The 26,817-nt window shown below is 41.1% G+C and overlaps 1 protein-coding gene across 1 annotated transcript in view; it reads left to right on the top strand.

The window, feature by feature from the left end:
• The window catches only part of ODAD3 (outer dynein arm docking complex subunit 3), a 606,433-nt gene that overhangs the window by 385,614 nt on the left and 194,002 nt on the right, over positions 1–26,817 (top strand). The window contains exon 11 of the mRNA XM_044084619.1: positions 1,824–1,980. Within this exon, the coding sequence (XP_043940554.1) occupies positions 1,824–1,980 (157 nt within the window). The remainder of the gene's footprint in view (positions 1–1,823; positions 1,981–26,817) is intronic.

Below are 26,817 nucleotides of genomic sequence, written 5' to 3'. Positions count from 1 at the left end.
ACTGCTGTTCATACTGTTGAGAGACTTCATTAGCAAACAGGTTGGAGGACACAGATCAACAAAGTTACTGTATGCAGATGATGTGGCATTACAGGCAGACTCTGAGCAAGAGCTTCAGCAAAGGATAGGGGAATGGAATGCAAAACTGAAGGCACATGGCATGAAACAAAGTATAGATAAGACAGTGGTAATGGCAGCAAACTGGGGAAATCATAAGAAGCTGAAAACTGAGATAGTAGGGAAGACAGTGGAATAGGTTAATAGCTTCAGGTATCTGGGAGGGGTGGCTGAGGAGAATAGAAGTCTAAATGAAAAGGTCAAAGCTAGAATCAGAGGGGCTGCAGCCAACTGATATAGTGTCAGTGTAGTATATGACAGAAGAATGCCAAAGAAGTTGAAAAGGAAGGTGTACAAAACAGTGGTGTGAACAGTACTACTGCATGGTACAGAAATCTGGGCAGTAAAGGCAGAGCAGGTGAGAAAAACTACTGGTGATGGAAATGAAGTGCCTAAGAAGGGTGGTAGGATGAACAGAAGAAGAAATGGGGACATCAGAGGGAATGTCAAAGAGAACAAATTACAGTGGTTTGGGCACATGTGAAGAAAAACAGATGACACTAGTAAAGAACTTTTGGGACAGACAGGAAGAAGGCAAGAGAAAACAAGGGCATCCAGCAAAGAAATGTATGGATTGTGTGAGAGAAGACCTATGGCAGTCAGGCATGAGTCAGACTGTCAAGGAAAGTAGGAGAATGTCATTGAATTGAGAGAAATGGTGACAGTTGACATGTCCGACCCCATGTAGAGAATGGGAAAGGGGGGGTTGATTATTATGATGATGATGTACCTCCAAAGTCCTTTCACAAAAAAAGGAAGGCAAAAACAGCAGATAATTAGCTGGTCATATTGCTGAGACAGAATATAAAAAGACATTTTTTGTAGGTATTTGGGAATAAATTACCATGTCACCCTCTTTTCCTTTAATGCTGTTTCTGACTACAGCTTGTAGGAAGACTTTTATTTTGCAAGGTAGATTGTCTCTTTTTGATTAGGTTGCTTTTAAAAGTATCATGATATGTCTTCTTTACTATAACAAATATCTTATCTTCCTTTGTAATGTTTATCCAGTTGTTTGTCCTGCTGTAACCCCACACTGGCAATTTTCTAGACCTATTCACAGTCTGCTACCACTACCACACTGTCCACAATTGCTGCTTACCTCCACTTGGTTCTCAAAGCAGTGGTTCATCTAAGGCCCAAATAACTCATAGACATGGCAAGGTGATGATATTGTCATAATCAGCCAGGAGGGATCTGCAGGGTGTTTTGTGAGAACATTTTCCCTAATGGTACCAGTGAGTGTTAGCTTCTCTGTGCAGTGATGGCTGTTTGGCATTTTGTGGACGTGTGTACACATATTTCAGTGTTCAAAATATGCGACAGCACTGACCTGTGTATCACTTGACTGCAGGTCATGCTCAACAGAAAGAGCCTTACCTTCCCCTGGAATGAGGGAACACGATCTAGTGGTTGTTTAACTCCCTGATTCTCCCCTCTCTGATAGTTTCTCTAATGTCTTCACTACTTATTGAATTCAGACCTTCTGTATCTTATTCTAGTAATGCAATTAAATGCTATTAGATATGTCATTACATTAGAATGCGGGTAATATTATGGAAATCAGATGGTGTGCAGATAAATGCAAGCATAACTACATAATTAAATAGATATTTTAAAGACATTTGAGTAACATGATACCTCAGAGTGATATATAGGTTTTTGTGTTCTATTTCTGATTATCGTCTTTTGTTCTATCATCACAGTGGGCAGCAGATGCTGGAGGAACTTCAGTCCCACCTAAAACAAGAGGAGGCCAGGCGAGACAAGGCTAAAGATAATTTGGACACTACCAGCAAAGTCCTGATGTCTGTGAAGGCAGGTGTGGAACACCTTGCAGATAAACTTCAGCATGTCAAACTTGTAAGTTATGTGATGTATTTTTACTTTTAAGCATTTTTTATAGCGTGGATGGAGAGACATCATGTAAAATTAGATCACAGTATCATGTAGGCGCTATATGCGAGAGCCGCGGTGGTGCAGCAGTAGCGTTGTCGCCTCACAGCAAGAGGTTCTCCAGTTCAATTCTCAGCTGGAGCGCCTTCTGTGTGGAGTCTGCATGTCCTCTCCATGGTCGAGTGGCGTTCGAAAGACATGCGTGAATGGGCATGCCTTCGTTGAAGGTTGGGCATCGGGCTGGCACCTTGGCACCATAAAAATTGACTGTCAATCATTAGCGGACTGGAGTTCCGCTGTGGCAACCCCTAACCGGGAAAAGCAGAAAGAAAAACAACAACAATCATGTAGGAGCTATATGCTAATATGTGGCTTGATGTTTCATTGCACCTAAGGGACTGTTTACTTAAATACTGATGTAACCTATGGGAATACATTATTGCTGTTATCATTTTATTTTGTTTTATTTTTTTTTAGCTGTTCATTGACATGCCATCTATAACAGTCTCTTCATCAAAGATTTGCATTAGCTAGCACAAGGGTGTAAATTAGTTTTTTTTTTCTGATTTATTGACCCAAACCTGAGTACCATGCAATAGTTTTCACTGTAATTGTCAGTATTTAGATTTTTGTTATAGCTGCAGTCTGCTGTGATCGTACAACATTTGTTAGAAACAGTAATTAAATATTTATGCTATCATATACTGATGTTTAATATTTATAAATCACATATATAAAAATAAGGGTCATTATGAAATAATCTTCCTATATTTTGAGGACTGAGAGGTAATAGGAATTGAGAAAAGAACTTTTGTATTATAAAAATACATTACCTGATTTGTGAGGTCACATAGTACAGGCAGTATTGTAGTTAAGTTTTATGAAGAAGCATATCATATGTAGGTTACATCTTTCCATGTAACATACCTGATCTCCCTTACTTGTCTGTGTATCATCCTCAATTAATCATTATGTATTGTCAGATTCCTTGCTCTGTTTCTGAACATTATGTTCACCAGTCTATCTCACAATCATGTGAAGATCCTCTTGCAATGCCATCTGTACAATAGTCCAGATACAGGTTTGCTGCATCTGGGTCAGTTTCTACTGGCTGTTGTATTCTCAGCAAATTTTCCAAGCCATCTTTAATTGGAAGGGGCCCTTCTGCACCCTTGTGAGACAAGTGTGCTGATTGAAACTTGTCTGGTGAAGGGTGATTGGTCTAGGGCTTGTAGTAAGCACCTTCATTGGTTCTTTTGATTTTTTTAAAGTTTTTAAAATTTTTTAGCTTCTGGTATTTAAGCCCCAGGTTTGAGTGGGTTTTTGTTTGTTTGTGTGTTGTGCAACACCGTGCACTGCCTTGCAATTGTATGCCATAGCCGGACAAATAATTTTGACAATTTTTTCCTTAGATACAGCTATGGCATGTTAGTGTAGTCCTCATCTTTAGTACATTTCTGGTCTATGAAGTATTGCTAGTGAGCTGTGACGTATTAAACCACTAGTCAAAAACCCCATCAGAAATACCCATCTACAGAGCAACTCCTAGATCAGTCATGAAAACACCCCCTTTGTGATAACATTTCTTCAAAACTAGCAATGTGAAGTTGTTAAATCTCGCCGTTTATTCTCACTGATGGGTTCGGAGCCGATCCTCGGCTCCGACACGGCCAATAGCAAAGCTCAAGGTTTGCCAGTAGCTCGAGACCAAGCCCCTTATCCCATGATGCACTGCTGGAATTATCTCAGATCTAGTTTGCTGTGGTACAGATCTCGGTGTTCCAGATAGCTCGGACCATTATTAATCAATAGAGTCATCTATTTGCAAGTTTAAAAACTTTTTTTCTTGACTTCTTGATAGGATAATATATATATATATATATATATATATATATATATATATATATATATATATATAAAAAATCTCTATAGTTTTAGACTTAGACTTAGTTTTAGATTAGTGCCCTGTGTTGGCTTCTGTTTTTCTATAGTGTTGGGCCTATTAGTTGGCCTTGTATTTAACTCATTTTTAGGTGTACCTTGGTAGATAATTTCTAAGTGTGTTGTTTCAATTCTTTAAAATTGTTTAATCTGATAATAGAGATGTCTGACAAGAAAGAGAAGCCTCATTCAAAATCTCTCTTCAAAAAATGTCCGGATTGTGGACAAAAAATGTCAGTCACTGACGGGCATGTTCAATGTGTTCATTGTCTGGGGGCTAAACACCTCCAAGACTCTTGCAGTATATGTCACTCTTTCTCTTCCAGGGTACTTTTGGAGAGAAGGAGGAAATTAGTAGATAGTGGTTTACTTCAGCACCCTTTCTCCGAAGCGCTGGGTGACTAGGATGGTGCTAGTAGATCCTCAAAGTCTTCCAAATCCTCAGGTGACTCGAAAGCATCCAAAAAGACTAAAAAAATGGAGGGTGTAGGGTCATCAGTTCCACTGTCCTCAGAACCAAGTATCCCTTCTGTTCAGAGCCAGCTCACAGCTTTGGAGCCGATCTCTGAAATTCCCTCATCTCCTCTGCTCCAATCAGCACCTTCTGTGCACTCCTCGAAGTCTTCTGTCAGCATCTCAGATATACATATGGGCCAGCTAGTGCAGAAGCTTTTACGGGCACCAGGCCTTGCTAAATTGTTGTCGGCTCCGATGCCTTCGTCGGAGCCGAAGACCATTAACCCGGACTTGACTACTCCTCCTCCAAGCTGTACTGGACCTTCAGAGCTGAAGGAGTCTGACCTGATAGTTGTTGAGCATTTGGAGCCGAAACCTGCACCGGTGTTATCGGTTCCATCTACTCAGATGTCCTTGGCACCGGCCGGGGACTCTAGGAGCCGACACTCTCCTGTTGGGTCCAGGGAGGATAGTCGTACTGATTTGTCGGTGCCGACTCTTCCTCTCGGAGCTTTGGTTCGGATGAGCTCGGCTCCTATCTCGGGCTCGGAGCCCATGGCCTCGGTGCGGGAGGATTGGGTGGTCCCTTCTGATCCGTCTACCCCTTCTCGTCGGAGCCATGGTGCGTTCGATGCCATGAGGATAGTCCTGTCTCCAAAGACATCATCAGCATCAGGTCTGGCTTCCTCCTCCCCTCAAGTGCCTGTTTCCACTCCTGCTTCTACCGGTCCACCCAAGCGTAGAGACCCTGAGCCTCAAGTAGCCCCACAAGGTGCCCCCCTGCTCTTCTGAGACCTCCCCAGATCCTCCCACTGAGGAGGTACCCAGGAAGAGACTGTGCAAGAGGAGGCACTTGGACTCCCCACAGGAGTCTTTGACATCTGACACTGACTTGGATGAGTCAGAAGGGTCCCCTCGATCCCCCTCTGAGGATATCTTCTTTGCAGAGATATTAGAGATCCTTAATCAGAGGGGCGGTTGGCAGTCCAAAAGCCCTACTGAAGATGAGTCAGTGTTCTTGAAGGCTTTTGGGTCTGAACCTTCCACTTTTTGGGTGTCTCCGCCTTACGATGAGCTCATGGAGCTCATCTCTCGTAAGGCGTGGGAGTCGCCGGAGGCCATGGAACCTGTCCCTCGGAAGCCAAATAAGTTCATCTCTGCCCCAGTGGACAAAGCCTTTTTGACTAAGGGAGTGCCTGTTGATGCCATGGTGGTGGCTGCAGCCACCAAAAAGGAAACGTCTGAGACGTCCTCATCTATCCATCCTCCTAACAGAGATTCTAGAATCATGGATAGATATGGGAAAAGCATGTTTAGTTCAGCGACCTTTTCCCTTCGATCACTGAACTATTTAACCCATTTTACAAGACTACAAAGAGATCTCCTGAAAGAGCTAGGATATACTCTCCAGGGTACGGTAGCTGCAGGGGTTGCCAACAAAGTTAACACACAGCTCGCTGCCCTAAACTCGATTGTGAACTCGTCCATGTGTCTCATATCTTACATAGCTGATGGTTCGAGTAGAGCCGCTAATTCAGGCATTGCTCTGCATAGACAAGCCTGGATGCATCTCTGTTCCTTTGCGGAGACTTTCAAGTCTTCCTTTATCAACACCCCATTTGATGGCTCATCCCTGTTTGGGCCCAAGGTAAAGGAAACTCTAACCAGGTGTGAGCAGGAAGGCAAGACTCTATCTGCCATTGGAGTCTGTTTTTCTACCCCTACTCAGCCCTATCCCAAGGGCCCTAAGGGTGGAAAGATGTGGTTCCGAAAAGCACAGGGAGCCTTTCAGGACACACATGGAGAAACCCCCTCTAGAGGCAGAGGAGGGGGTTATAATGGAAGACACCAGCTGCACGGCAGGGGGGGTCCGCAACAGCAGGGTGACAGAGGCCAGTTCTCTGGTCAGCCCTACCAGTGCTCCTAAAAGGAGACCTGGCTGTTCAGTGCTGGAGGCAGTCAGGGGTCGCTTATCTTTGTACCCAGAAGCCTGACTAAGCATAATGTCTGACACCTAGGTACAAAGCATCATTTCAAGAGGGTATTTCATACTGTTCTCTTCCCCTCCCACTCCTGTAAACAGAATCCCAGATGTTCCACCCAGTCTCAGGGAACAAGCAACTATAGAGGTCTGCAAGTTGCTAGAAAAAAAGAGTCATCCAGCCAGTCCCAGCAGACCAAGTTGGATTTGGAACTTACTCAAGATTCTTTTTGGTTCCAAAGAAAACAGGGGACTGGAGACCTATCTTGGACCTCAGCAGATTCAACCAATTTGTAAAAAAAGAGAAGTTCTGAATGGTCACGCTTCAGGCCATTCTTCCCTTTCTAGGGAAAGGCGATTGGATGTGCTCCATCGATCTCAAGGATGCATACCACCACATAAAGATGGACAAATGCTCCAGAGATCACCTGCATTTTGGGCTGGGAGCCAATCACTACCAATTTTGAACCCTGCCCTTTGGTCTCATTACAGCCCCCAGAGTGTTCACCAAATGCATGGCAGTGGTCACGGCTCACCTGAGGCATCTAGGATTCCAGGTGTTTCCATATCTAGATGACTGGCTCCTCACCGCTACCACCAGGCATCAATTGATTCAGGCAACACAATCTACTCTGACACTCTGCCACCACTTAGGCATTACAGTCAACTTTGAAAAGTCTGCCTTGTTGCCATCACAGCATACCATCTTTATAGGAGCAGAGTTAGATACCTCAACCATTACTCTACGTCTTCCAGTAGAAAGGGTCTCACTTCTTCACCAACACGTCAACTCATTGGTGTCAAAGAACAGAGCTACAGCTGCAGAGGTCTTGAAGGTATTAGGTTTGATGGCGGCAGCAATTCTAGCCATTCCACTCGCAAGGATGCATATGCGAATTCTTCAATGGCTCCTGTTCACTCAGTGGTCTTACCAGAAATTACCAATGAACTATATGATTCTCATCAAAATTCTTGCAAGAGAGACCTTCAGTGGTGGCTTACGTCTCTTCATGTCACAATAGGAAGACCCTTTGTGCTCCCCCCCAGTAGCCACTGTGACCACGGATGCTTCCTTGATGGGGGGGGGGGGCATTTTCAGGGAAAGACTGCCCAAGGCACATGGATGGATCAAGAGTCACATCTGCATATCTATGATCTGGAGTTGAGAGCAGTACTTCTGGTGTTGCAGTACTTCCAGGACTCTCTTCCTCTAGGGACAATTGCAATTCAGACAGACAACATGTCAGTGGTCTGGTACTTGAACAAACAGGGCGGAACCAAGTCTTATCCCCTTTGTCGAGAAGCCCTCAGGGTATGCCAATGGGCTGTGTCATCCCAGCGTTTTCTGTTAGCAATGCACATCCTGGGGAAATCCATCGTGATAGTGGACAAGCTGAGCAGGGCAATCCTGTTGCCTCACGAGTGGTCTCACAACCAATGCGTTGCGGACATTATTTTCCACAAATGGGGCCAGTCTTGCTGTAACCTCTTTGCCAGCCGCATCAATACCAAATGCAGAAGCTACTTTGCCCTAATGCCACCTCCGGGACATCCCCCGAGAGATGCACTCGTACACGATTGGCCTCCGGGTCTCCTATATGCATTTCTACCTATTCCATTGATACACAGATTTTTACAGAAAGCAAAATCGCTGGGAAGAACTGTTATCCTCATAGCCCCCCATTGGCCTTGACAGATTTGGTTCCCTTTTCTTCACCATCATCTGCTGAAGGATCCATGGATCCTGAACCCAGTTCCAGACCTCCTGACACATCCGTCAGGGGACCTCCATCCTTCATTGCAGTCTCTAAAGCTGACTGCTTGGCTGATCCACTTCCCCAAATAGCCAGGCTTCATTCACTCTCAGATGACACAAGACAAATTCTATTGTCTTCTCATAAGCCATCCACCAGAAAACTATATCGCAGTAAGTGGAAAAGGTTCTCTATTTGGGCCAGTATACAAAAATTACCCTTTCCGAGCTCCTTTGTCGTCCATTTTAGAGTTTTTGACAATGGTTTTTAAGGAAGGAGCAGCAGCTGACACAGTTTGGGTTCAGTTAGCCGCCATATCAAATTTCCACCTTGGATTCAATGGGTTAAATATTATGGCCCATGAGTTATCTAAGGTTTTTCTCAAAGGTGTTTTTCACATGAGACCTCCTGTCAAAATCCCTTATTCTCCCTGGAATTTTAATTTTATGCTATCTCAAATAATTCTTCCCCCCTTCAAACCAGCATCATCTTGTGATCTCAAATTTTTGTCCTGGAAAACTATTTTTCTAGTGGCCATTACTTCTGCCTGCAGAGTGTCAGAACTTCAAGCATTATCTATCAGACCACCTTATATGATTTTCCATGCTGATAGAGTGTCTCTCAGAACAAACCCCTCCTTTTTGCCTAAAGTCTGTTCTGAGTCTAATATCAATCAGATCATTGAGTTGCCAGTCTTTTTTCCCAACCATTCCAACAAATTGGAATACATGCTGCACAAACTTGACGTACACAGACAGCTCAGATTTTATCTTGATAGAACTAAGGATATTAGAAAATCAGATCAACTCTTTGTATCTTTTTCGAAGGCCAGAAAAGGTAGACCAGTGGCTAAAACAACCCTTTTAAAATGGTTATCCGACTGTATTTCATTTGTTCATGCAAATGCTAACATACCTTTGCCACACAAAGCAAAGGCTCATTCAACCAGAGCCATTTCTACGTCTTCTCCCTTTCAAGCTAAATTGCCCCTTGATAACATTTGTGCTGCAGCCACTTGGTCTAAGCCTCATACCTTTATCACTCATTACAAAGTAGATAAGGCTTCCAGGGACAGGTCTTCTTTTGGTTCTACGGTCCTGAAAAATGTACTCCCGTGAGCCACCCAGGATTGCGGGTGCTAGGGACGCTACCCATCAGTGAGAATAAATGGCGAGATTTAACAACTTCACATAAAGAAGTTATGTACTCACCATAACGTTCTATGTGAGTTGTTTATCTTGCCTTTATTCTCACATCCCTCCCTCCAACCCCCTCCTGGCTGACAGTTGACCTAGAGGCTAGTATCAACCTGGTTGTTCAATACTTCTTCTTCCTTCTTGGGGAGTGCTCCCCTTACAAGGGTATATATACATGCAGCAAACAAGATCTGAGGTAATTCCAGCAGTGCATCATGGGATAAGGGGCTTGGTCTCGAGCTACTGGCAAACCTTGAGCTTTGCTATCGGCCGTGTCGGAGCCGAGGATCGGCTCTGAATCCATCAGTGAGAATAAAGGTGAGATAAACAACTCACATGGAAAGTTATGGTGAGTACATAACTTCTTTTTATGGACAGTTGGACTACCTCTGTTTCTCCTGCCAGGCTTGTTGACTTGGGTCTCCTGAGGCAGTGTAGCAACTCCTCAACTAATAATTCACTCTAGTACAGAGTGCAAGAGATGTATCTACACCAAGAATGTTGAATCCCTGTTCTCTAGCACTTGAAACAGTAACACTGAAGAGGTTGTCAACTCTTCCACCACTACTCATACACATAGTATGCATCCAACAAATAAATCAACATATGTGGACGTTCTGTCAAAAAACGTACACACCAGAGCCCTTCAAAACACAAACTGCTACAACTAACACAGTTCCCACAGCACCCAAGACACACAGTAACACCATTGTCTCAACTACCAAGCCCTTAGGGCATAACACTGATAAATCAAATTTTCTAGTCATTGGAGACTTCATAGTGAGACACACAGTTGTTCCACTCACCAGGTTAGATAAGGAGAAAGTCACAGTCAGCTGCCTGTCTGGTGCCAGAATTTGTCAGAACACGCATCCACTCAGGTCTCTTGGCAGCAACTACCATTATGAGTCTGTCATAGCTCATGTTGGAGTGAATGCCCTGAGATGTACCTCACAGGACTATATGATGAGAGACATGATTGAGCTTTCTGAGCACCTAGAATGATGCCACAGTATAAACAAACAAACAAAAAAAATGATCGATTTCAATAATTGGCTTAGATTTTGGTGTCATTCAAAGGGATCCAATTTCTGCCAGCCTGGGATGACAAGGTTGACAAACCTCGCTGCTTTGCCAGAGCCAGTTTGCACTTGGCACCACTAGGCTTTTGACTGCTGGCAAAAGCTCGCCTCCCCATAGTGCCTTTTTAGGCAAGGTCTCAAAGACAAAATTGCCGATATAAAAATTACCAATCATAACTAAGTAAGGGTTATACTGCTAAACACTTGGAGCTTTAACTAAAAACTGCACACCCTGGAAGCACTCCTATCACTGGAGGATATAGATATCTGTACAGTCACAGAAACCTGGTTCAAGGCCTCAGCGAGTACCCTGGCCTTGCAAGGCTACAATGACTTCCACACCTTCAGACCACAAAACGAACATGTGAGAGCCAAAGGAGGCATTTTTTCCATCTTTATTAGAGATAAATTCACCTCCCGATTAGTTATACAGGTAACTCCACGGAGTTACTCCAGGTTCAGATTACTGTGGTTAAGACCCCCATTCAAGTCATAGCTAGCTATAGATTTCCCACCATGCATCATGATTTGTATGAGGCCTACTTGACCAAACTAGAGTCAATCCATATATTGCCAAACACTCTGGTCATGGGGGATTTCAATTATCCCACCATCAACTGGGAAACCTATGCTAGCCCTAATTCGCTAGTGCAAAAGGTCCTTAACTTTGTTAACTCAAATGTCCTGGAACAAATTATCCAAATGTCAACAAGAGGGACAAACATACTAGATCTAGTCTTCACTAACATGTAAAGCATATGCACCACCACAACTGTCAGACCCTCGTTAGTTAAATCTGACCACAAATCAGTCGCCTTCAAACTGGCACTGACACCAGAACTCACAAAGGGTGAAGCCAGACTAAAAAAACTTCACCAATGCAAGCTATACCCTTCTAGGGGAAGGTATAAATGCATTCCAAGCCCCACCCCCAGATGGAAGTGGTAACTACACCAAAGCTTACACTAAAGCCCTGTACAATCACTTGTATAAGTGTATAGACTCGGCTGTTCCAGAGAGAATCAAAGCCAAAGCCCCAAGTAAAGACAAGCGGCCCTGGTGGACATCCACCTTCAACAAACTGCAGCAAATACAAAAAGTTGCTGTCTAAGAAAACTAAGGCGAGGCCCCAGCAATGGAAAAGCACCCTCCTCAGTCTCAACAGGCAAATAAGATAACATGTCAAATCCTCTAAGGGTAACTTTCAGAAAAACTTAGCAATCACAGCCAAGGATAACCATAAGGCCTTGTACAGCTATGTACACAGCATAAAAGGTAGGACCCGAGCATGTGCCTAAGTAGTGACTAACGCTATCACACGCATTGATCCTGCAGAGATAACAAACCTGTTGGCAGACAGATTTGGTGAAAATTTCACTCCCTTATTTCCTCCAAACTTATCACAAACCTTGTCCCCAACCCCCCCCCCCCCCCCACACCTTACATATCCAAAGAGCAGGTCATTAAAGCCTTGTCTAAGGCAAAAAAATACAGCCTGTATGGGACCAGACAACATTCCAGGTTGTCTTCTAAACAAACTAAAACACGAAATAGCATCACCATTAGGTACCCTATTCAGTCACAGCCTAGCCACAGGCAATGTTCCTGCAGAATGGAGAACATCAACAGTTATTCTCCTCCATAAATGTGGCTTAGCAACAGACCTGGGGAATTATAGACCCATAAGTCTGACCAGCCTCATCTGTAAGGCCATGGAATGTATCATCATGGACCTCATAAATAAAGACATAGGTGACCTCTAAACCCTGGATACGACTCAATTCAGCTTTATCAAGGGCAGATGCTGCCTGTTAAACCTTGTGGATTTCTTTGAAAATGTGACCAGGGCCATCGATGAGGGCAAATCTGTGCACACAGTGTAGCTCGACTTGGCCAAGGCTTTCGACAGAATCCCAAACTCAGGCATTACCGTTAAACTTAACACACTGAATGTAAACCCCTTTTTTGTAAGATGGGTTGCCAACTGGCTCACAAACTGGTCACACACTATCAAAGTGGGTGACTCCACATCAACCAGCAGACCTGTCACCAGCAGCGTGCCACAAGGGTCAGTTCTGGGCCCCCTGCTGTTTTGTATATACTTTTCAGAAGTTCAGGGAAAAACTAAGGGGCTGTGGCAGACTAGGTTTGCAGATGACTGCAAACAGGGTGCAATTATCGAATCCCCAAATGATGTCAGTGTACTTCAGGATGGTCTTACACAGACCATCGACTGGTATCTTAGTCACAGTGTCAAACTAAATGCAAAAAAATGCATCATCATTACCTTCAATTAAAATAATGTCCCTTCACACTATCAAATTAGCAACAATACTCTACGTACATACAAAGTGATAAGGGATCTGGGATCACAAGTAGACTGTGACCTTAACTTTGATCTCCATGTGTCTACTGTGGTAAGGAGGGCTTTCTAAGTAGCACACTTGATTAGCAAAGGGATTGCCTGTAGAGCAAAGGAGGTTATAACCCCTCTATACTCATCACTAATGAGGCCCATAATTGAGTTTAATGCCCCTTTTGGCATGCACCGTACAAAGCACCTGAAGCAATTGGAGAAACCTCAGAGGTTTCTAACAAAGAAGATCAAAAGACTCCAGCATGTGCCTTACACAGACCGACTAAAGTCCCTGTCACTATATTTAGTTCGTATAGACTTCTTAGGGGAGACTTATGCCTGGCTTACAGAGCAATTTCCAACCCATACCTAATGAATTTGCTGCACATTCGTAAATCAAACAAAACTAGAGCTACCACTTCCAGGGACCTAAATATGGTCTGTAACTTGAATAGAACATGCTGGAGGGACAGTTTTGTCTCCCAGCAGCTGTCACTTGTAATAGGCTGCCAACTCATGTGAAGCAGAACACCTGTATGACACTGTTCAAAAGGAACCTGGAAAAGTGGATGGGGCACCGTAAATTCATACCAGGGATAGCGCCCACAACCTTCCTGGACATGGGCAGTCATTAGTAAATACAATCCTGGGTACTGAATAGAGTATCTATGGTATTACATTTGGATGAAATGGCTAGGCTTGAAATGACCTCTGGGTCAATAGTCTAGTATCCTCCTATGATCCTATGAATATAGTGTGAATAGTAATTAAGGACTGCTTCAGACATGCATGGTGGAATGTAGGCATAAACCCCTAAGTATTGCCCATGCAACTTGAGTTTGATTAGTAGCTTGAGTGTTTCATAATGCAGGCAGAGAGGATGGACTATACCCATTGGGTTGGGGATTCCCAGCTAAATTGTGATGCTGCTGCATTGGCAGGACCTCAGCTAGAGAGGCGAAGAGTAGAGACATGTGACCCAAGTAACTTCTTCGTGAAGGGTGGGCATGGACACCCAAGCTAATGATAGTAGCTCTTGCCTGCATGTGTGGTAGGAGCATACATGCATGGACAGAGGGGTATAGGTGTCCTTGTAGTGATAAAAGTGCTCACATCACCAGCAGGGGAGGGGGTTTGGATACAAGCAGTGGCGGCTGGTGACTTCAAATCAAAGGGGGGCAGCAGGAGACAGTGGAATGGCTGGGGCCAATGGGAAGGGGTGTGGCCAACTAGAAAGGGGTGGAGCTATGCTCAAAACCACTAAAACTGGGACTTTAATTAAATACGTTACCCTGGGTGCCAAACCATCATTATGAGAGTCCAATCAAGACAAAATGAAGTGGAGAAGAAAAAAAATATTTCAATGCATTGGCTACATGAGAGCTTACTTAATATCTAGATGGAAACAAAAAGGTTGTGAGGCATGAAAAAATAAATTACTTTTTAAATACATTACTGGAATGCCAGTCAAAATCAGGTATAAAAAAACAAGCAGCACTCAACTCAAACCACTTCTCATTGCACTGCAGTTCTAATTATAATTTATATTTAGCTTTATAAAAGTACCAAGTAACGTGCTGAAAGTAGCAATACCCCCACTTGTAAAAATGTTTCTTATCCAAAAAAGACCTGCTGCCTGACAACAACTATCTACTTGTTTCATGGGGAAAACATGATCAAAGTAAAAAATGAACAGCAAACAAGAAACAAGCTCAAGAAAAATTGCTGAAAGAATTACTGCACAGGTTATAGACCACACATGATAGACCGGCATTCTGTTTAGTTTACAGGTAAAGCCTGCAAAGATGACTGAAGTCTCCAACAAATGTAATGAGCTGCTGAAAATACTGTAATTCTGTCCTTTATTACAAATACTGTCATATGCATTTCCGTACTTAAGGCTTATACGCTTTCTAGTTATGTAAATATTATCTGCATGGCCACAACAAAAAGGCCTTCAATGTTGGTAATTCTTTAACAGCATGCTTATTAAAGCTTACTTGCATCTTACACTCTTAGATAAGCTTACCTGATGGTCATTAAAGCATTGCTACTTAAACAGAGAGCAACAGGCACTGCACTGACATACATTTTTCTGAAAAAGAAGCATAAATCAACAGTATAAAAATATGACAGAAAACCAGAGTATTTTTCAAAATCAAGGACAGATGAAAAGCCACTGTAGTTCTTGTGTCTACCTTGGATGGGGGGAAACTCTGCACACTTACACTGCATAACTGCTCCTTGCCTTGCTTGGACACATCCAGAGTCACTAAGTGGGGGAGTGGGGTGCAACAAGTATGTCACAATTAAATGTCTCTGGCTGACGGTGATGGGCCTGAAACATTTGTCATATCTCTCAGCCTTAGAGCGACAAATCCTGACAAAGCCATAAACAGAAGTGGGACAAAGGCCCAAAAATAAGGACAATTTTTAAATATTGCTCTTATAAACTTAGGAAGATAATAGAATAGTAGGTCTTGTATTAGTATGAATTTTCTGAAGGGTATAAAATCTGAAACTCAAATGTCTGTCATTATTTTCTAACTTCAATCTTTAATGGTTTGCCACTAATTTGCCAGAAAACCACAATTTTATGAAAAACGGACCACAAATGTGATTCAAAAATATAAAATACCCACATAATACAGCTGGGAACCTGTCAAAGAGGGACACTTTCAATATTAGTACCATTAACCTGAGCAGCTGAGAAAATAAGAGAATCTACATGCATTTCTGAAATTAAAAGGGGTCTATATTAAAAGACCGAAGAGGTGTTTCAGCGACCACCTCTTGGTCGACACGTAATGAGCGAATGCACTAAAGCACGAATGCTCAAAACAGTGATTTCTTTCCCTGGGAAAGAAATCGCTTGGCCATCCCTGTGTGTTCGACCCTTTCCTCACTGTAGTGTGATCTCAGAGTTGGTATATTTAGTTAGGGAGGGTGTGGGGGGCACAGCCTCCCATGTTGGGGGGTGTGGGAGTGAAGCCCCCCACGTTGTTATGTTTTAAAGTGTGTGTGTGTGCGTGTGTGTGTGTGTGTTTGTCCTAGCGGTTCCTTTCCCAGGGAAAAAAAATGCTGTTTTGAGCATTCGCTTATTACGTGTCGACCAAGAGGTGTTCTCTGAAACACCTCTTCGATCTTTTAATATAGACCCAATTAAAAGTAATCTATAACTGATCATTACAATTATTTATTAATTGTAAACCCTCCATGTTTTCTTCCAAATTTTCCATTTTGCGGAGGGATTATTAGGGGGAGAGCAACATTTTGAGCCAAAATCAGGGACAGTTGAGAGGTTTGGATATACCTAATTCTATAAAGTGATTTATTTGAGCGTACCTCTCATCCTCTTAGCACAGGAAATTTGGACAAGGCCAAATATATTGGGGAAACATACGAAAAGTACTAAAAGTTGCTCTTGTAAAAACATAGTCAGTTGACAGAACAACAGGCCTTGCTTTAGCATGCATTTTTCTGAAGAGTATGAAGTCTGAAACTCAATGTCTGAAAACCACAATTTTTATGAGGAACAAACCAAAAATAAGAAGCAAAAGTCTATTCATTCTGCAAAATCTGGACAGTTAAGAGGTATAGTTCAACCGGGGCTGTCTGAGTTTGCTGCCCTTCCCCACAAAATCATGTTCGAATGGGGCCACCCCCTGCAGCTATTCCCATGTACCATGACTTGGCTATTTCACCACATTTACCATAAACACTGTAATATACATACTGCTTTACTTCTACAATGATTTGGATTTCATTTAAAAGTTTTATTTTACATTTTACAGCACAAACACTAATAGAAATCTGTTAAACAAAGCAATGCAGTCTCACAATGAAAATAGACTTAGCATTAAAACTTCTCTCCCCTTGAAACTCACATTCATTGAAACAGCATTGAAACCCACATTCAAAGAAAATACATCTGGCTAGTAGCAGATAAAGATTAACTTTGGGCTGTTTTCAAATCATAGGTCCCTTGAACAGGAAACATACATGTGTTCTTTGATACACCTTCCTGATTGTATTAAATTATATTCCTCGTATAATACAGTACAGCTGTTAAAGGGCATTTTAAATTTATTGTTTAGAACATTTTTCCAGTAAACAATAAAACAAAATGCATGCACTAATAATGACAAAACTGCCCAGTTCAGAACATTTCTATCATAAAAGTCTACTCAAACTTCTACAATCCACCAGTATCAGTAAATATCACAATCTCTGCAGAAGTAAAAGTCATCTAAATAATTCCACATTAATGAGATCTGCAACTAATGAAGAGGTTGCTGCTAGCAAATAACTTTACATTTCATTGTTTCATCTACAAATAAAGTGTCTGTTGACATTGAGGAATAAATTGCCTATGTTGCAATAAGAAAATGATAAGCTAGTAATATTGCAATAGGGAATGGATGGCAAACTGATAACTGGTTCATTGTTACTAGGTATCTCCACCATAGAGGACATTCTCAGGACTGCAGCACCCACCTCCTTTAAAAGTACAACACAGTACAGTATCAGCAATGCATCTGTATACTGTGGGAGTAGAACCCACAGCCTTCTGCATAAAAAGCAAGTACACTACCTGTTGTGTTATTAACAATACATGCAGACTCACCATAAGCAGCATTAAACTTCTCTTCAAGCTCTCAGCTCCTTGTAAAATCCACTTGACACTCAATTGTATCTCTCAACTTTGTAGAACAAGAAATCTGGAAAAAGCCAAAATTTATTGGGGGGGGGGGGACAAAAGCTTAAAAAGTAGGGACACGTTTTAAACATTGCTTGTATAATCTTGGAAAGTTGCTAGAATAAAATGCTGTGTTGCCACCATGCATTTTACTGCCAAGTCTTGGACCCTGGACCCTGTGCACTACAGTCACAGAAACACACCACTATGCCTAATCAGGTGTTTCTTGAAAGACAGGTAGACTGAAACTTAAATGGCTGTCATTTAGTGAATTCAGTTCTCACCATAACTCTCAACCTCTTAGTTAGCACAAAACACCTAGACAAAGCCAATAATGGGGGAATAGAGCTCCCTAAACATATTCAGCGAATTCAGTTCTCACCATAGCTCTCAACCTCACAGCACAAAAAACCTGGACAGAGCCAATAATGGAGGAATACAGCCCCCAAAATGACACATTTCAAATATTAATGTTATAAACAGAACATTGCTACAATAAAAGATTTTGTGTTACCATGTACTTTCTGAAGAATATGAAGTCTGAAATTCAAATGTCTGTCACTATTCAAAATCCATAAAACTACATATATGAGGCAAAATGTTCACAAGTGGTGGAGGGGGGTAGGGAAGTCAAGCTGTTGCTACCTGTTTGCAAGGTGCAGGGTTTGAGTATAGCTACCAGGTATATTTAACTGGGGCACTACACACACACACACACACACACACACACACACACACACACACACACACACACACGCACACACGCACACACGCACACACACACGCACAGTGCTCAGCAATTGTAATACCTGAATCATAATCTACTATATGTTATCTTATCTTTGATGTTTAGAGGACATGCAACAAATAATTTTTAATACCTATATATGTAGTCCATGAATACCTGGGCCCTTGGTATCCACAGACAATTTCTTTATTGCAGTTTCCAAAATAACAAAACAGGAAAAGTAAAATAATTTTCAGTACCACATACATTTTATTTTAGTGTGCTGCAGTTTGCATATTGTATTAATTTTATATATTAACCAGATAAATCCACTGGACACAATCATCTCTTTATGGTGGTATTTTAAGATCACCATTTCATTACATAACTTGCTTACAGGAATACCAGTGGCAGAAATGGGAAATGAATTAAGCCTTGAACTCTGTGAAAAAAATAGTAGCACCCTACAGAATTAATATTTTATATTATCTACAGGTAGAAGACAATACCACTTTGCCTGAAGAAAACATGGCAGCCTTGTTTACATTTCCGCTGATGAATGGAGTGACTTATTAGCTTAGCAGAGTCAAATCACAAAAAAACTGAGACTCTGTTAAGCTATGTAGAGTATAAACAGTTCTGACAGCAATATACAATATTACAGACTAACATCATGATCTATCTAGTGCAGATTTCACTGCTGTGTTCTAGACTACTGCAAAAAAAAAAAAAAAAAAAATTACATTGACATCTGTACAGAGCCGGGTCCAACACCTACCTCAGTTTAATAACTTCACTTGTTAAAAAAGTGACTGTCCGTCTTCTTCTCCTTTATGAAGAAAGGAACTCTTTCTTCCTCTCTGTCTGATTCAGTGACTGCAGCTGCTCATAAGCAAGCCAGCAATGCAAAAGGCAAGCAAGCCGAAAAAAACAAAGTTGTTTATGGAACTTCAACTTTCACCACCAACGATAGTGTACCATCTGTAGCACAAGTAATCAAAGTATTGTGATTAGTGTGCTACAGGCTACTACTACTGATTGTTTCTTGCTCTCTTTTTTGAGAAGAGAGTGAGAACCAATCAGTAGCAATCCAGCCGTCCACGTCACGTACATGACTGCAGACATGGAAGTCCGAACCCCCTTCTACTTTACTGTGCGGTTAAACCGCATATACTTCTGGGCATCACACTGATGCCTTCTCTCATATCTGGACTGCTTGTAAAGCAGTCTAGATTTACAGAAACTTTCTCTAATTAAAATAAATAAATAAAAACTGGAACTCGACGAGCATGTGCAGTTCGAGTTCTGGGACTTTGCAAGTCAGTCGGACTTGCTTAGAGCACATTAGCACAACAAACAAAATATTTAAATACATGTTTTATTTTTTATTCAAATGTAAATGTCCAAACTTGAATCTTTTTGCTGGTAGGGCTGCAGTCCTGCAGTCTGATGGTACGAGCTGCCACTGGATACAAGTAACACACACTCACTGCTTGGGTACTGGTAAAGGTACAAATTCCCTGACATCTGCATATATGATAACTCTCCTCAGAGGATCTGTTGGATCCCACCACTTGGAAATAAATGAGCTAGGCTGCTATGGAGGGTTGGTCTGATGGTTGTTATGATGGAGGGAGCAAAAGGAGGAAAAATTGACTGCTTCATATGGTTTGTTCAATGGTTTGCAGTCAAATCTGCTATTTGATCAGTTTTGTGAATATACTGAATTAAAATTGATTTGCTTATTCAGTGAACATAAGTAAAATGTTGTGGTTCCTGCCATATATCTTCTGCCTTGAATTGCATATAACCTGTAATAAAACTATCTCACCTCGTATCATTGCATTTGTTAATGAAAGGTTACAGTGTTTGACGGGCTTTGCTTGGTGTTTTGTATGTGTGCTCTACATATACTTTGCATGACAATGGACTTGGAGTAGCTACTATGAAGTTTTATTCTTCCAGTGTTCCCTTAGAAAATTAAATACATAAAAATAAAGCACTACAAAGTAATTACACTTTAGAGTACTCTTCCACCTCACTAGTTAAGAATCTAAACCAGACTTTCATCAGTTAGTTAGGAAGCTAAATGATGCTGAGAAAAACATACAATTCTGTATGCACCTGCAACAAAGTTGTCAGTAGCAGTGACAACGTCCTCAATAAGATAACCACCCAGAGCTTGCAATGACTTTTATTCAACCAAGACACTCATTCAGGGACTTCCTTAGAACTGTCCAAACCAATTAAAAGTTTCATTAAATAATTAACAACCTAAGTATGTGATTTTAAAACAACCAGTGCAGACATGATGCATAAATTAATATAAAGTATTGAATAAATACTAGTATAGATGTGTATATATGTATATCTAAAAATATATCTGTTTGTATCTATATGTATACGTATATGTGTATATATTTATGTTCTACAGCAGGGCTAGCCACCTGGTGGTGTAAACTTGGCTTGAGATGATTGTCACTGCTGAAGTGACACTTCGATCCTATGTGCAAAAAAAATGGGAAAAGAGCTTGAGGATGGATGGATGGATATGTATCTCTAAAAAATACTCTGCAAACGTTACTTACAAATAAACTACATGATGCTTCCAATATGCTTGAACTTATCCATCGCAAGTGTATGCCCTGGGCGGGGTGGGGTGGGTAGTCGGTATGCACTGTGCAGGCAAAATGGTTCAAGATTTGTGGATTACAGAGGAGGCTGCCCTGCATATCAATGTATTCAAGATGAGAGCTGCATCCTAGCTTTGCAGTCATTTTAGGACAAGCTCCCTTGAGGAGCATTCTCCATACAGTTGGACAATATAATGGTTATTTGGTATTTGAACAAGCAAGGGGGAAACCAGATCTGACCCTTTGTGCACAGAAGCAATAAGAGTATGAATATGGGCTCTGAACATGCTTCATTTTATAATAGCATTGCACATAGCCTGGTCTTCTAATGTGATCGCAGAGGATCTCAGCCAGCAAATCCTCCTACGCTGTGTGTGTGGTCCCTGGACATCATGGCAGCATGCAGGTTATTCAGGAGATGGGGGAGCACCATGCTACAGCCTTTTTGCTTCACCATTCAACACCAGATACACCCAGTACTTCAGCATAGTCCCCCAGGAGAGGCAATCACCAAGGGACGTGCTCTTCCAGAATTGGCCCATTGGTTCCCTGTATTTTTATCCTCCTGTGGTGCTCATTCCCAGACTATTACAGAAAGCTAAGAAAAGCAAGTCTCATTTTGTTGTTATTGCCCCCTTCTGGCCTCACCAGACTTGGTTTGCCCTGCTAAGTTCTCATCTGAATGAGAAGAAGAATCCAGTTTTCCTACCACGAAGTTCCAGTCTGATAGCTTAACTGTTTGTCCAGCCTAACCTGGACATTTAGTCTTTGCATCTAACCACTTGGTTTGTCCATTTCCAGTATTGACCAGGAACACATAGTTCCCTACAGATGTTGTTGAGATTATCACAGCCTCCTAGAAACCTTTAGGTAATCAGATCAATAAGGGTAAATGGAAGAAATGTCCAGAATGGACTTCAGGCAAACATTTTTAGCCATTTTCATACCTTTAGTTCAGATTTTAGCCTTTCTTTCTCAATTGTATATGAAAGGCTCTAGTTATTCTTCAGTGAAGGTAAACTTGTCAGCAATTTATTGCTTTTGTGAAGGCTTTCCAAACCATTCCCTGGTATCTCACCTTTCCTGCAAAGCTTTTATCAAAGGAGTTTTTTTCTCTCGAGACCTCCATTGTCCAGACCAGCACTAGCTTGTGATCTAAATTTTGTAGTAGAATATCTGACTGGATCATCTTTGAACTGTCTACTTCAGTGGATCTGAAGTTCTGGCCCTGGAAGACTACCTTGTTAGCTGTTATTACTTTTGTCAGATGAGCCTCAGAACTTCAGACTCTGTCTCCTAAATATCCCTTTATTACCTTTTATCTTGGAAGTGTTTCTGTTAGAACAGAATCTTCCTTTATGTCTAAAGTGGCTATTCAAGCTGATTTAAATCAAGTTATCCATTTTATTGTATTCTTTCCTAAATATTCCAGTAAGGGGGACTATTGACCTCATTGCCTAGATTTCACAGGCATGTCTGTTGTTATGTAGATTGTACAACAGTCATAGAAAAGATAAAAAGCTTTTTGTTCATTTCTCTCCTTCTAAAGTGAGTCAAAAGATAACAAAGGTTACTTTGGCAAAATGGATTTTGGATCACATTTTCTTCTGTTGTACATTGGCAGGTAAAAGTCTTCCTGCTCCTCCAAAGGCTCAATCAGTCAGGGCTCAAGCTACATCCGCAGCTTTTTTTCCTAAAACATTCTGCTGAATGAGATCACTGCAGCCACTGCTTAGTCTTCTGTTTATATATTTGCTGAATATTAAAGTCTGGAACCAGAGCATCCTTTGGAACTACCATTTTCTGAAATTTACTGGGGTAGGCCACCTTAGTTAGCGAGGGACTCTACTATGATTCCAATGTCCAAACAAGACTTGTAAAATATGTAAGTTATGTACTTACTGGAGTATTAGATTTCTCTGCTGTCTGTCTGGACATTGGAACAAGCCACTCTCTTTCAGTCAGGTTGTCACGTAGGAGGGACCTGTGTGAGTCTGTAACTAAATTCCCTTTCATGCCTCTTATATCACTGTAATTAGTGATGTGTTATGGTATTTTATGCCTTCTTAGGATCTAACTGGGAGAGTCGATCTGGAGAAGCTTGTAGGTGTAAGGGGTTATAGGTAGGGAGAAGTTTGAGCTAAACAGCATTCATCTCTGTCAATAGAGGGTGACAAGGCACCAGTCTTATCATTCTCATACCTGGGCAGAGACCAGCGAAATCTAACTTTCCAATAAGTACATCTTACGTTTATCTTATCCCAGCATAGAATTTTATTTCCATTGTTAATTTTAAAATCCTTTTATTCTTCATAAATATAATTGAAATTAACTTTGCTGTAAGTTTGTTAAATATTGAGACAGATGTTAGTCCCACTGACCCCGAACTAGACAAAAATGGGTTTCAAACAGCTGGGTGGATGGCTGTAGATGATAGTACTGACCAAGTTTTCTCAAGTGCTTGTAAGGAGCTGTAGATGATAGTACTGACCATGTTTTCTCAAGTGCTTGTGAGGAGCTGTAGATGATAGTACTGACCATGTTTTCTCAAGTGCTTGTGAGGAGCTGTAGATGATAGTACTGACCATGTTTTCTCAAGTGCTTGTGAGGAGCTGTAGATGATAGTACTGACCATGTTTTCTCAAGTGGTTGTGAGGAATAAAAAGAATGATCACTGTTGCTATATCATTGAAAAGCTGTACACGACTAGTCATTGGCATTAGTATTTGTCAATTTAACATCAGTGATCTTCCTTGCTATGTTTATGGTTGTGTCCTTTCTTTCCAACAGTCAAAATGTGGCAAATTTCTGGAAAAGACCGTGCTCTGAGGCATGCATACTTAGTGTCATAATACTAGGCACTAGATAGATAATCTGTTTTTTCTTCAGAGCCTCTCACTTAATTTTTGCTACTTGTACAGTTCAGATCAGGATCTTATCTGTCTTCAGAAAACTTCCTAAACTTGAAACTTGATTATTAACCTGTTTTTTGGCAGGGGGTAAGCTTGACCTAACGCATATTGTTTCCTGTCTCTTTCCAGTTTCTTACTTTTTTTTATCTTTAATGTTAGGTATAATCTTATCAGTGTTAACAAAAATGGCTTTATATTCATTAGTTTTCATTGCAAAACACAAATCATGTTTAATTTCCTCATCCAGTCTACTAACAGTTTCTTTTAACACATTGAACTTAGGTTCTGGGTTTAGGTGTGGGCGTGGACCCACAATCCAAACTAGGAAACGTGAATTTTAATAGAAGTAGCACCTTCAGGGACAATCACTGTTCTTTTGGGAGAGCACTGATATTGACTTATACTCCCCAGTTCTCGGAGTTTAGAGATATATTGTATAAGAATTGGTTTTTACTGAAAAATGATGAACAAGTGGTGAATAAAATAGGAGAAAAATCCAAAGTGGTATATAAAAAAGTATTAGTATAAAAAATATGTTAGAAAGTAAGAAGAGTGAAACAAATATGCAACAGAGTGGATATACTATGACATGTGGCAGAAGGAGACAATGTTGAAATACCTTCCTATGGGGTAGTGCGATCTTGGCACAAGAGCAATTGTGGTGCTAAAAACGTGGTTTATTTAGCTCTGTGCCAGGTTTGTGAAAGATATTATGTGGGAAAAACTAAAAATGTTTTTAGGACACGCATCTACCAGCACATTTATGATATAGGGAGAGGTAATAATAAAAATGCATTGGCAAAACACCTTATTCAGTTTCCTGAACACAATTTTAAATTTCATGTATTAGAACATATAGCTTTGGATGAGAGAGGGGGACCCAGTGACACCTTTTTAGAGTATAAAGAATTGCATTGGCAATTGAGGGTCAATGCGATGAATCCCCCAGGTTTAAATGAAGTTATATCATTAGTTAGTTGTTTAAAACTCAAATCTGAGTTTTATTTTTAATTTTATTTCAGATATTTTAGGGTTACTAAATTATTGTTTTATTATATATTCAGGATATAACAGATGTGTTTTTATATGTATTATAGTAGAAGTATAGGATGTTGTGTCATGTGATATATTGTATTACATATTTATTTTTATGAGTGCTGGCACTTTAAAAATTAATTGCAACTTATCTAATTATCAATTATGGTTAGGTTGGGGTTATATATGTTGTTTTTTCTTACTGCACTGTATTCTGAAGAAGTCATAGTTCACAACTGATGAAAGCGCTAAATAAATTATTGATTCCAGCTCGTGGTGGTTCCGTGCCTTTGTGACTTTTGGTTTTTGGAGTTTAGCAGTTAATGTATAAAATGTATATGAAGTTTGTAAGTGACAGTTATAATTGCCTTCTGCTGGAGAATACAACATAAGATGTCAGCTTTGTACTAGATATGTGTCACCAGCCTCTTAAGTAGTGAGCTATCTCCACATATCTTCTGGTGGTCCCCCAAAACTATAATCAAACTGGCCCCAGTTACTGGCAAATGATGTGTTATTGTCAGGGTAGGGAGTTGAGCTTATTTCCCCATAGTTAAAGAGAACTACTCCTTCTTGGTTGAGGGCTATACACATAAACCAGTTGGAGCTACAGTCAATCTTCCTGGTCTTAAAAGATTTGGAAGAAAGCTGCTTCCAGGGCTCTTTGTAATTTGGTCTGACATCCAGTCTGTCATGTGGCACTTAAACAATCAAGTGAGCCTGCACTCTTAAATGTAAACTATTAGGATTATTTCAAGACTTCTATACTGTACTTGAACTGTCTGCCAAAGATGGACTATGTTGATTCAAATGCTTACCTCAGTTCTTTTTGGACGGCATAGTGGTGCAGCGGTAGCATTGTCGCCTCACAGCAAGAGGTTCTCCGGTTCTATTCTTGGCTGGGGTACCTTCTGTGCAGAGTCTGCATGTCCTCCCTGCATTCGTATGGGTTTCCTCCAGGTGCTCTAGTTTCCTCCCACATTACAAAGACAAGCGTCTGGAGTGTTTCTCCCCGGGCCTCCGCTGAAAATTGGCTTTGTTCCAAGTCAGACTTTCCCGGTTAATTAATAAATAAATAAAACATTTTTTTTCCCATAGGAATTATATGGTCACTCTTTTATGCTTGCTATGTCTTTGTGTCACTTAGTACTTATTTTTCTCAGCAGTCTTGATAAGAATTATTTATTCAGGTTGCTGCTTCAGACTGTAAGAGCAGCTCATCTGATTTGGTTTAGGATAAATGACATCCCTAACAAAGTCACCAAGTGCTCTTGTGGCGGTCAGATTTCCCATTGAAGATGCTTCTCTCCATTGTCATTTTTGTTTGAGGGAATATGTGCCCATGTTATCCCAAGGCTTGGCATGTAATGTGCTTAGTGACTTCTATGCCTCCATGTGTGACTCAGCCAGAGTCCTGCCCCTATAGACAACACTCTCTCTCTCTCTGTCCCTGGCCTACACTAGGGATTGATGATGATGGTGCATCTGAGCTACACACCCACCCCCAAGGTGGGCATAATCGTCCTCCCTGCTTGGACCATCAAGCACGTAAGCCACTAATCAAACTTGGAACACTTGGGCCATATTCAGGGCTTTATCCCTTTAATTCACCAGTGTAGGAATAAAGATCCAGTGTTCTGTGACCAGACCTATTGAAAATGCTGAGCACTTAAGGAGTCAACTATGCTAAGGCCTCACAAACACCTCAAGGAGGCTAGAATGATGTTAACAGTTCCTGCTGTGCATAGAGTATTCTAACAAATGTGTACCTGACATGGTGTCAGAGTGAAGAAATATATCTGTAAATGTAAAAAAATTTATATGCAGAAGTGAAAATATGCTTGTTTTCCAGAATGCATATGCTTGAGTGTGCAGAAGTGTAATTTACAGTGGAAAATATACAATGTTGAACCATTCAGTCACTACAAATCAACTTAGTAGAAATACGGGAAGCTCTGGATTGAGAAATGTGATTTATTCCTTACTGAGGTGGAATAGCTGAGAAGTCTGAAAAGGTAGTGTTTGTAACATT

This window comes from Protopterus annectens, chromosome 9.part0 (genome assembly GCF_019279795.1).
Source record: "Protopterus annectens isolate FY-2018-M chromosome 9.part0, PAN1.0, whole genome shotgun sequence".
NCBI lineage: Eukaryota > Metazoa > Chordata > Ceratodontiformes > Protopteridae > Protopterus > Protopterus annectens.
Note: the sequence above shows the minus strand (reverse complement) of the source record. Positions and strands in the feature narration are given on the sequence as shown.